The 12,051-nt window shown below is 44.9% G+C and overlaps 1 protein-coding gene across 2 annotated transcripts in view; it reads right to left on the reverse strand.

Annotated features, from left to right (window-relative positions):
- Window positions 1–886: 886 nt before the first annotated feature.
- The window catches only part of RNF170 (ring finger protein 170), an 878,020-nt gene continuing 866,855 nt past the window's right edge, over window positions 887–12,051 (reverse strand). For both annotated transcript variants that reach the window (XM_069626407.1, XM_069626408.1), the window contains exon 7: window positions 887–4,958. In XM_069626407.1, coding sequence (XP_069482508.1) covers window positions 4,689–4,958 — 270 coding nt within the window. In that variant the 3' untranslated portion in view covers window positions 887–4,688. The remainder of the gene's footprint in view (window positions 4,959–12,051) is intronic.

A 12,051-nucleotide genomic window follows, 5' to 3' on the forward strand; every position in this document is an offset into this window, starting at 1 on the left:
CAGTTTTTTGGCTTGCAATTGCAGTCATGTCGCTCATTCCAAATGCTTCATACACTGTTCTCTTTATACAATGTTGCAGCTTGCAACCTTGGTTCAAAACACAAGCTGGTTTGGTATCAGTCTCTCCGACTCAGCGGCTGTGTTGCCTTTTCGGACGCTGCTTTGTTGTAGGAGCCAAGGACAGTACCACAGCGGCAATTGCTCCTCCCGCCTTGGTTATTGACCCGGGAGAGCCCCGGGTATCTCTGAGGCACTGTGCAGGTTTGATCAGCCTTAGTTCCTGGTCTTCGGTTTCTTACTTTGCAAGGCTCTTGAAAGTAACTGTCTTTATAGGTCAAGGGTGCTTCCCTTCTTGCAACCCTCTCCGGTCTCGCCGTCTTTCTCCTTGTAATTAACTGCCATCTTGGAACTGCATCTTCCTCGTGTGATTTGCCTCGCTCAGAGTTTGGTTTCGTGCTTCTCCTTTTATCCGTGTGGGGAAGTGTGATGGAAGTCAGGTGTGTGTAATGATCTGTAAATGACTGACCTTGACTGACCGTGGTGTTAGAACATGTCAGGTGTACTGCTCTGGTGTTAGTCCTTTGTCGCTCACAATGAAATGTCTGTGAGAAAGTGTTTGTGGCGAGAAAAGGGGGGTTCAGTTCCTAGGTATTCTACCAGGTGATCCTCCCGCATTGGTTCACCCACAGGAACTGGATCCAAAAGCGATGGCCTTGTTCTGGCCACCTAGATAACCGATCCCTGGGGACTAGCGGGTGAGACACCTTCAGGTTTCTCACAGTATGTACACACAAAACGGTTATCTTAGTAGGTCGTCTCAACACCACCTACGTTTGCAGCACACACTGTGCAGCACACGCAATGAATAAGACACAAAACTTTAAGATGCATATGTCAATCCAGTTTTAATACTTTCAGCAGTAGACAAGAACATACTCAGTAAAGCAGTGATGCTTGCACAATACTGTCTTTACACCGTTAAGGTTTCAGACGTGTTTTTATTATTACAATCAATATCAATGTGCTTTGTTTGGTTGTTGAAAACTAGCATGGTAGAAAAATAGCAATTAAACAGTATATTTCATTTTACAAGCATGTATGGCTTTTCCAAATATGTGTCCTGGAACGAAACAGGTTATCGACGAAAATTCACTAGCCTCATTCCATGCAGTCAAATTGCAGATTACGGTGCACAATATAAAACATTTGAGGAGGTTACAACCAGCAAAGAAAGTCAATAGGGATTCACAAATATGACCATTTGCATGATATTTGAGCCACTAGTGTCTATAATGGGGACGCCTCATTAACACAAACCCTCTGAGAAATACTGCAGCATTCATGTGGGTGACAGCACAGTCCCATAGTGACAGCGGGTAAACCAATAATCTGATCATTTAAAAATAATATTAAACTGCTCCTTAAGTAGGAACATATTTCTGTGCATTTAAACTGATGGCTGTGTCATGTAAAGTGAGGACTTGGTAATGGAATAAATGGAGCTCCAACAGATTACCGAGCTAGAACAAACTTTTAGAAAACGATACCCGTATATAGGTCAGCTCATTCATCTATCCAAACTGAATACAGACAGCTGTTCAACATTATCCTGGCGCTACAATAGGACTATTTTCTTTGGAATTTACAAGGCAACCAAACATGGTGTCAAAAACATGAGTTCCTGGCCTCTTTAGATCTGCAAAATCAAATGTTCTCTATGAAACGAAGGAAATAGCCCCAAGCCCAAAGTAACCCCATCTTCGTTTGAGTCCACCCAAGACTAGAACATGAAGTTGTTTAAAACACAGGGTTTTCAAGAACACTGAAATTCATGGAGGAAATCGAAAACGGACGTCTTCTCCCTGACATGCACTTCATTTTCCAGATGGCGTGCTTGCTCTTTCTGTGCATGGACAATGAAGAAATGTTTCTTGCAAGCAAAAAAAAAAATAAGAAAAACTCATACAATGATAAGTAGAGTAGTATAAGCCATGACAGCTTGTCTCTTGATATGCGATAGTTGATAAGGCCAGCATAGTTTGCATACTTTCACCAAATAGCGGCTACTATTTACATCATATTTTGAAATATCCAACACTTTAACGTGGCTGCCCGAGTGCTTGGCGAAGAGAAGCACTCATTTCAATGTATAATCACTTCTAACTTGAGTGCATGGGAGAAGAAGGTTTAAAGCTGAGCCAGGAGATATCCGTTTTATTATATACTTAGTAATGGCAGAAATCTAAGCGAATACGCCAGGAAGTGCCATGGCAGCACCGTTTTAACAAGGTAACATCTTAAAAGGCTTAAGTAGATTTTTGGCGGGGCAGAAGGCAATACCAGTTTTTAAATGATCTTTTTTTTTAATGAGCAATATACTTTGAATAGGCAAATGAGCAATGTACTTTGGGTAGGCACATCCCAATGATGTGTCAGAATTACCTGAAGAACCGAAGCACAAGGAGGGGGTAAAGAAATTAGTTTTTGAATAGAGAATCATGCAGAGGCAGTAGAGAACTTTACAGGGAAGGAGCAGACATTTCAAAATGATTATGATTAGTGCAGGAAACGCACTAATAGTCCAAACAAGCATACACAAATCACTAAAACAAGCAGAGTGAAAACATTTTGAGTCAAAGAGGCAAGCAATATTGTAGAAATATATCATTCGTGGGGACACAAGTTACAGAGAAACGTAAGCCCTAACTGGCAGATGAATTTCATTTAAGCATCAAGACCAAATAGAAGAGACGGTACTTAACTTTACTGGTTATTAGTAATAGTTTTATCAAGATTGAGGATGACTAATTATGACACAGGATAGGCCAGATGAACTTTCACTTAGACTTTTAGGATCAAGTTCAGTGGTTGTGCTCATAGACCTGCAGCAATGCAGAGAATGCTATTGTGGTTGGGCTGGTTATCTTACCCACAGGGATAGAAAAAGATATTGCCTTTGTCTGTTTAAGAGTACAATCCTAAAAACCAAGAGCGTGGGGTGTTATTCTGTTCCAGATTAGCCCTGTAGCTCACTGTGGTGGCATTTAAGGTAATGGGACCCAGAAATAGCAGAGAGCTCCACAGCTGTCTAAACCCACTCACTGCCCTCAAAGGGGCTGTCACGTGCCCATTCGATCAGGAGTGATCAGTAGGGGGTGCCCGGTATATCAGCACGAGACACCAGCATATAATCCCCACAGTGTATGGATGAGGAGAGATTACGGATCATATGGCATTTAGGCTGGTTTACAAATCCAGGAGTAGAATACCTACAATCTCCCGTTGGGTCCCTAGTGACACCCAAGACAACTTCAGCTTGCACAATGAATTAAAGTTGTAGAAAACAGCCCTGTGCTCGACAGGCATCAGTTTAAAGTTGACGTGGCCAGGAAATGAACATAAACAGCCTTGGTTTGCTGGAAGAGGGGGGCTGTATGTTTTGCTCATGCACTTTGTTAGACTGGGTGACACACTGGTTTAAAAATACTTTACAATCAGGAGTAAGAAGATGACAATAGTATTTAGATGACAAGAAAGGTGACAGAAAGCGTAGCTCTTGTGGAGAAAGGAGGGATATGTATATTATAAAAGAATAACTAGTATTTTCAAATGCTGCACAAGATACAGGTCCAACAGATATCATGTAGTCTCCAAATGTACACCATAATTGTGAGGTAGAGGGATGCAATGAATGCAGAAAGGACACATCAAAGAGCACAATCCACATGATACTTTCATGTTCAGGTTGTCTATTAACTGCCATCTTTGATACTAGCTTGCTGGCTATTCACTGATGTAGGCAATTTTCAAAACACATTTATACAGAAATCATGATACAAAATTACTTGCCCACTAAACACCACTAATGTGTCAAAGAAAATAATATTAACTTTTTAATAATTTGTGATCATGGTCATGGTCAGTAGTAATTCTGCAACGAATAGTGTACACTTTCAATTTTTAAGAGAGATGATTTTGATACATCTTTTCAGGGTTCAATAACGGACACATTTTAACGGATAATGTTAGAGTGTATCATAGTGAATGTCCTTCATGTGCAACATACACTGTAGTGTATCCAGGTCAAAGCGAAATGCAGCTTTTTATTTTTAGAATTGTGTTGCCACATTCATATCCTAGTTTACCACATCTATACACCATCGTACGGGCATGTTCTGGAGTTGTCATAGGTGAACTCCATGCACTAAATGAAACCTTGACATGATGGGCATTAGGCTTTCATACACGTCGAGCTGTGGGACTCTGGCTTTGGCATGTGGACTTTCTTCCCCACCCACTTCTATCTAATGAAACTCAAATTGAATCCAGCTTTGCAGACTCTTTTTTCGCTGTAGACTTAGCTTAGAAAGATTCCTATGGCTCGGGGAGAGATAATTGTGTCAATCTGCTTGTGTGACTGGGATCAGTTAGAGGGGGTGGGATGTATATTGACTGTCAGAAGAAAATGTTAAATGCCAAGATCGAACAAACTCCCCAGTCTCAAAAATATACTTTGCTTCCAGTTATACATTAACAAGTCTTTTCCCCAAAAAGTTATAAAAATATTGTAGCTCATGAATTCATAAAACTGTAAACAGAGATAATTGCTTTGCATTCAAGTACAATGTTGCCATTGCTTTTTGTGTGACTTGCTGTCCCATTCCTCCACTACGTCACTTACGGTCTTTTCACCTGTACAGCCTCTGGGTCACCACTTCCCTATACATGATCGAGATATAGATCAATAGCAAAAAGATGACAAAGAAATCATCCAGAAACCCCAGGATCCCAAATAGGGCCTCAGGAATGATGTCCAGGGGTGAGGCCAAATAGAGGAAGGCACCCACAAGACAGATGACAATTCTGATCCGAAACATCCAGAAGAGCCCTCCGACTGAAAACATCTCTCTGAAAGCGTGTCGTAGTAAGGTGGGCAGATCCATTATCCTTTCCATGATCTGTGCAAATACAAAAACACAAATGATTTTTCTTATGGTCAAAATACACCTGGAGCAACAGACATCAAGGGGCAGTGCTAGCCAAATATCAGTTTTCTGGCGAGTGTGATCAACAGACCCAGTAAAAATGAGAATTGTTCTTTAGGAAGTACATTTGCAACACATTTCATTTTGATTATTACTGCCTAACGAATCTAAAGTTGAGTTTCTCTACTGTAAGTGTGTCACATACTAAAATGTAGTGCCCAGATTTACAGAACTTTTGATTTATTTTCATTAGAGATCAGACTAGCTGCTTCTAATCTAGTTACTCTGTTATCTCAGCTGGGAGTGCAACAGCAGACAGACAACAAATTGAAAATATCTTGAGCTACAATTACCTTATAACCTCTGATAATGTCTAGACTGGTGTTTTTAGGAATTGATTCTGCAGCTTCTTGATGAGCAATATTAAATAGGACACTTCAAATTGAGTTGTAAAATCCAAACCATATTTGCTTGACTTGTCAATGGCAGCTTAGATAGCAAATGCCCAAGCGATCTGCAGCACCCTCAAAGGCAATGTTACCAATTCCAATGTAATGATATCTAAAAAAGTTACCACCAGCCAGTGCCAACACTTGTGTCACATTATAACTAGGCAGCAGAGATGAACAAATCTTTTTTTCCACAAATAGAAGAACAAGTTACTTACCAATTGGTAACGTTCTTTCGACTGGATGTTCCTCCAACGTATTCCACATCTTTGACATCTAATGTCCACAGCGGTTTACTTCGGAAATGTTTTCAGCAGAGGGTGTCCTGCGTTGATGGCGCCGGGTCGATGTCCCTCGAAGGCCTCCATCGAGGGCGACGTCACTGGACGTTATAAATAGGACGAACGGCTCGCTTAGCCTCTGCTTATTTTTTTCCTCCATAACGTGTGACATGCTTGTACACAATGCCAGCTTGACTGCACATAGCCTTGAGGGAACGTAAGCTGCAATAGCATAGGAAATTCTCCAGAGGGGCAGGCTGAGAGGGTGATGTGGAATACGTTGGAGGAACATCCAGTCGAAAGAACGTTACCAGTTGGTAAGTAACTTGTTTTTCGAATGGATTGTGTCCTCCAACATATTCCACATCTTTGACAGACTCCCAAAGCAGCACCAGAAAATGGACGAGGGAAAAGAATTTTAAAGACCCAATCAGATGGCAGAATAAAGAACTGCCTTACCAAAGGCCATGTCTTGACCATGGCGCGTATCCAGAGAGTAATGTTTGAGAAAGGTGTGGATAGAAGCCCATGTCGCTGAGTCCCTAATATTCCTAATGGGAACTCCCCGCTGCAGGGCTGTGGAAGTGGCCACGCCCCTAGTGGAATGAGCGCACAACCCTTCAGGAGGGTCCTTGCCTGCCAATCTGTAACATATATTAATGGTGAGGATAATCCACCTGGACAAGGTCTGTTTGGTAACAGCCTGGCCCATTCAGTGTCCAGCGTACCCCACAAAGAGTTGATTGTCCACTCTGACCCTGGGCATCCTAGAAATATAAAAGCTCATAGAGTCGCTTACCAGTATGAGGCAGTATGAGGAGGAGGAGAATAGAAAGCAGGAAGTACCACTTTCTGGCTTAAATGAAACTCAGACACTACCTTAGGTAGAAAGGATGGACGTACCCTCAGTACAACCCTATCCTTGTGGAACACAGGCTTAGATGAAAGTGCCTTCAATTCACTCACTCTGCGAGCAGATGTAACCGCAACCAAAAAAAAGTCTTGAAAGACGACAGTCTCAAAAGGACAAGAGTGCAAAGGTTCAAGTGGAGCACCCATGAGGAATTTCAAGACCAAATTCAAATCCCATAAACGGCACCTGAAACGGGGACAGTGGGAACACATTAGTGAGCCCTTTAAGAAATTGGGAAATCAAAGGAATCTTAAAATAAGAACATTCTTCAGATGAGCGCTTGAAGATAGATAGATAGACAGCATTGCCAGATAACCTTTAATGGTACCTACTCGAAGACCCCTGTGAGCCAAAGAAAGCACGAAAGACAGAACCATGGGAATGGAACACTGAAAAGGATTGACATTGTGTCCTCTGCACAAGTCGCAAAACTTACGCCAACTGCAACAGTACAGGGAATTTGTTGTCAGCTGCCTGGCCAAAAGCAACACCTCCACCACGTCATCCGGGAGGTCCCCAATCCTTATATCTCAACCTTTCAGATACGAAGCGTGAAGGTTAAGAGTCTTGACCTTTGGATGGAGAACCCCAACCTCCCTCGTGCGAGAGAAGATTCTCTCAGTAGGGAAGATGGCATGGAGGGCAGATGGACCAATGTGTTGTCCGTCATGATCAGGACACTCTTCCCCCGCACAGATAGCAGAAAAGTCTTCAGGGCCAGCCTCTTGGTCCTCAGCTCTAACAGGTTGATGTGGAGTTTGGTCTCCGACAGAGACCAACGACCGCTGGCGGACAAATTGTCGGCATGAGCTCCGCATTCTGTGAGGGAAGCGTCTGTCACTACTGTCACCTCCGGCATTGGTTGCCAAAACGGCTCCCCCTTCATCAGGTTCCCCTGGTTAGCCCACCACAGATGATCCTGGGAGACATAGTGGAATCTGAACGGGATGCGACATCTTGCCTGAGAATTGGGACCACTGCATCTTGAGGACCCATTGTAAGGATATCATCGGCAGCCTGGCCTCTGGCACCAGAAATATCCAGGATGCCATGAGGCCGAACAACCTTAAGAATTTGAAAGCCGGGAGACGCTGGGCATGTTGAAATTTGTCCACCATCTGCACAATGTGATGAGCCCTCACCTTGGGAGGCGAGCACTTCCCCAAGGACGTGTCCAACACAGCCCGATGTACTGGAGCTGTTGGGAAGGTGTCAGGTGCGACTTCTTGAAATTGAGAGAGAAGCCCAGGGTGTGGAGGAAGCGGCAGGTGAGACTGAGATGATCCATCGCTTGCTCAGGAGAACGCTCACGGATCAGCCAGTCATAGACGTGAATCCCCCCTTGCCTGAGATACGCCACCACCACCACCATTAGCATGGGGAAGACCCTCTGGGCGGAGGTCAATCCGAATGGCAGGACCTGAAACGGAAAGTGTGAGCTGCCAGCCCCAAACCTCAGGTACTTTCTGTGCTTTGGATGAATTGGCACATGAAAGTAAGCATCCTGTAGGTTCAGAGACACCAACCAATCCTGAAGTCGAAGGGCCTGGAGGACTTGAGAAAGAGTGACCATCTTGAACTTGACCTTCCTGAGAAGTTTGTTCAACCAACGCAAGTCCAAGATGGGTCTCAATCCCCCGTCTTTCTTTGGAATCAAAAAATATGGGGAATGCCATCCCTTGTTCCTCTCCGCTACATGCACTAGTTCTATAGCGCCTTTCCCCAGCAGGGTCAAGATTTCCTGCACAAGAAGTGGATCTGGAAGCTTCAAAGAGACAGTCCCCAGTGGATTGTAATGAGGCCTCTTTAGGAAGGGAAGGCAGTAGCCGTGGCCTATTGTATCCAGAACTCACGCATCCGAAGTAATAGCTTGCCATTCTTCGAGATGCTGAGACAGTCAGCCCCCAACTAGCGAACAATGGAACATGGCCTCATGATTGTTTTGGAGCGGCTGCGGCAGCGCCTGAAGGCAAGGAGGCAGCTGCTTGAGCGGCTTTGGCACCCCTATTTCCCTGACCACCATGGGTTTTTTTTCACTGACCCCTTTGACTGGCGGCTCCTCTCATCCTACCAAAAGAGGAGAAGTAACAAAAGGAACCTCCCCTCCACTCCTGTCCCCTAGTATGAAAAGACAGAGGTTGACGCACAGCTGCGCTCAAAGATTTAGCCGCAGATTTTGAGGTCTGTAACCTCTCAAGGCTCTCGTCAGCCTTGCTGCCAAACAAATGCATGGCATCAAAGGGCATGTTCAAAAGACTGGCTTGCTCATCTGGAGCAAAACCCGTCTTCAGCAACCACGAAAACCTGCGTATAACGGTGCTCGCAGCCATGGACAGGCTAACACTGTCAGCCGTGTCCATTCCCAACTGAAGGGATTCACACATGGCACCCTTGCCATCTTGCACGAGAGCAAGGAACCCATCCCTTTCTTCCCCTTCGGGAATATGCTCAGCCGCAATAGAAACATAATTCCACAGAGTGTGTGAAAATCTTGCTAAGGCACAAGTGGAGTTGGCCGACTTCAGCGCCATACTCCCTGCAGAAAACACCTTGCGTGCCCAACCATCGAAGCGTTTGTCGTCCCTATCAGGAGGGATGGTAGGGTACGCAGCCTGCCTCGAGGTGGCCGTAGCTGCATGAACCACCAAACTCCCGGGAGTGAGGTGAGAGGAAAGGTAGCTGGGGTCGCTACTGTAAGGGCTGCATTTTTTAGTTAACGACTTGTCAACCGCCGGAGTCTGCCAAGCAGCTGCCACCCTTTCTGCAGCGGCAAATGAAAAGGTAACACCAGGTCCGAGGACGGACCTTGATCCAAAATATCAGTTAAGTCATCCTGAACAAAAGCTTCCAGACGACTAAACCAACCAAGATACTCAGTGACCCTAACCATCAGGATGACGCCGCATGAGCCCCAGGCTCAGGTCTGCCAAACTCCATCTCAGGAGAAGTGTCCAAGCACTGGCATCATGAAAACATTGATGCAACTCTTCCAACTGACTGTCCCCGGAAAAGACAGGAGCCACATCAGGCTCAACAAGGTCAAATTCCAAATCTGACCTCTCCTCATCCTCATAGATATCATCCAGAGGGAGAAAAAACTCCTGCCTCGGGACAGAAGAGGGTCTGGAATCCTTAACAGGCCTCACAGACTTGGAAGTAACCTTCCTTTACCAAGGACCTCCATTGGCAAATTCCGGCCAAAAGGCGTCGAGGGTGCCTACGGCTTCGGCGTCAAGGGGCACCAACGGCTTCGTTGACGACAACGGAGCAGAGGGCTGGTGTGAAGGCAAAGCTTGGACATCTATATGCGACGGACATGGTGCCAACGCAGTCGACGCCAACCTCGAGACCAGATTTCTGCGGCCTCGCCGGGGACAAAGACCGAGATCTGGAAGCTGCACGTCTCTGGTGAACAACCTGAACCTTGTCCGAATGGGACCTCGAAGGTTCCCGATGAGTATCACGCCGAGGACCCGAGCCCGAAGGTGCACGAGCCACGGACCGAGAGCGTTCCTTGCCAGCTTCTTCCAAAGGCACGGGCGGAACAGTGCCCTGGGATTGGAAAATTGCCAGCATCTGTTCCCTGAAGACTGCCCATTCCTCCGGAGTCGAGGACTTAGTAGGACAAGCCACTTTTCTTGTGGCGCAATCCTCCGAGGAGGATTGGAAAGGCGACCAGTGACGGCAATTCCTGGAATGCTAAAACGAGGAAGAATGGCAGGAAACACTCTGGGACCGAGATCCCCAGGACTCCTTCCGACGCGGAGAGTCGGCCCTCGAATCGTCGGTGGACATTCCCTTAGCAGCTTTACGGGACTTACAGGGTTTGGAACCCCTACCTACCTGTAACTTCCCCCGCTCCCACAAGGCCTTAGCAGTCAGCGACTGCCATTTGGAGCAGTCGCCGGTGTCGTGACTCTCGGCCAGACACCATAAACAAATGCGATGAAGGTCCGTAATCGACATCTTAGACTTGCAGTCCTGGCAAGTCTTAAAGCCAGACCACAGAGTCGGAGGGGTCGAGGAAGAAGAAGACATATTCACGAGGAATACACGAGGCGTGCCGAGTCTCCGAAGCAAACACGTTTGCGGAAAAACGGAACTGAGGCTACGGCTGCCGTGCAACCTATTTATAACATCTGGTGATGTCGCCCTCGACAGAGGCCTTCGAGGGACATCGACCCGACGCCATTGACGCGCTCTGCTGAAAAAATGTCTGAAGTACACAGCTGTGGACATTACATGTCAAAGATGTGGAAAACGTTGGAGGACACAATCCATTCGAAACGTTTATTTGCTGAATCGGATCAAAACTAAGATTGGATAAGCAGAAGCTTAAAGTAGCTCCTGGGTATCCAGCATGAACCAGTGACCAGGAGCTCCCACTGTGGAATGAAGAGCTAGCACGTAGCATTCTGCAAATCTAACTTCCCCCATAAGATGCAAATATATTATTTTGTCCATTATGTATGACCCCTCATGCTTTAAATGTCGTACAGATGTGTCCTAATGTTTGTTTATATATTGTCCGAAACTCATGGAGTGAAATTCACATGGGTGTGTTTGATCGGCATCCATTGGCCTGGAGAGCCAAAAGTAGCTCATGGAAGCTATTGATGTCAAGCTAACCAGGCTCTTCTAGACTACAAGCAAGAGCTAAATAACTCCCAGCTCTCCTCCATTTGAAACCCTGGATTTGCAGAATCTTTCAGACAAATTAAAAAGACATGCAGTGGTGTTAGCAAATATATTAATAATTTTGAGGATTTTTACTATGAAGATTATGGTCGGATGCCAGAAGTAGGGTTTTTGAAATGTGTGCTTTAATTGGCACCATTCAATAATCGGTCATGCACTTAAGTGTTTACCATTCATGTCCGTTTTCTTGTGTAAATGAGGTGGTTACATTTTTAATTTTCTTAAGTGGCAGTGCTGTATCCAGGAACCTTTAGTCACATACAAAAATAACACAATTTGTACTCATAATTTCTGGGGTTGAAAATTGCGCCTGACGATTAAATGATTTAGGTAATTCTTGCATGTGATTTTGGTTTTTTGACAAAAATAACCTCATAAACAACCATGTGGTGATGTGGAAAGATTATCATTTATTAAAATATCTTGATTCATAAATGGATAGTCCTCAACATTTTGACTCAAACTGGAAATTTAACTTTTTTGAGATGGAGTCTTCCAATTTCATTAACCAGACACGCGTTTCACCACTTGTTCATGTGGTCCATCAGGAGGATTTTCTGTCATTCATGTGTCGTAATTAAGCAAAAACACTAATTTCCCAACATTTTGTGTGGCTTTTCTTGAATAATAAATACAGTCTTTCTAGTTAGATTAGGGGTGGCTGGATATGATAGTCCACAAAGATTAGGATTCCCTGAATGCGGAATTACGATACATGAATTATA

This window comes from Ambystoma mexicanum, chromosome 6p (assembly GCF_040938575.1).
Source record: "Ambystoma mexicanum isolate Mex_15411 chromosome 6p, UKY_AmexF1_1, whole genome shotgun sequence".
NCBI classification, from domain to species: Eukaryota; Metazoa; Chordata; class Amphibia; order Caudata; family Ambystomatidae; genus Ambystoma; species Ambystoma mexicanum.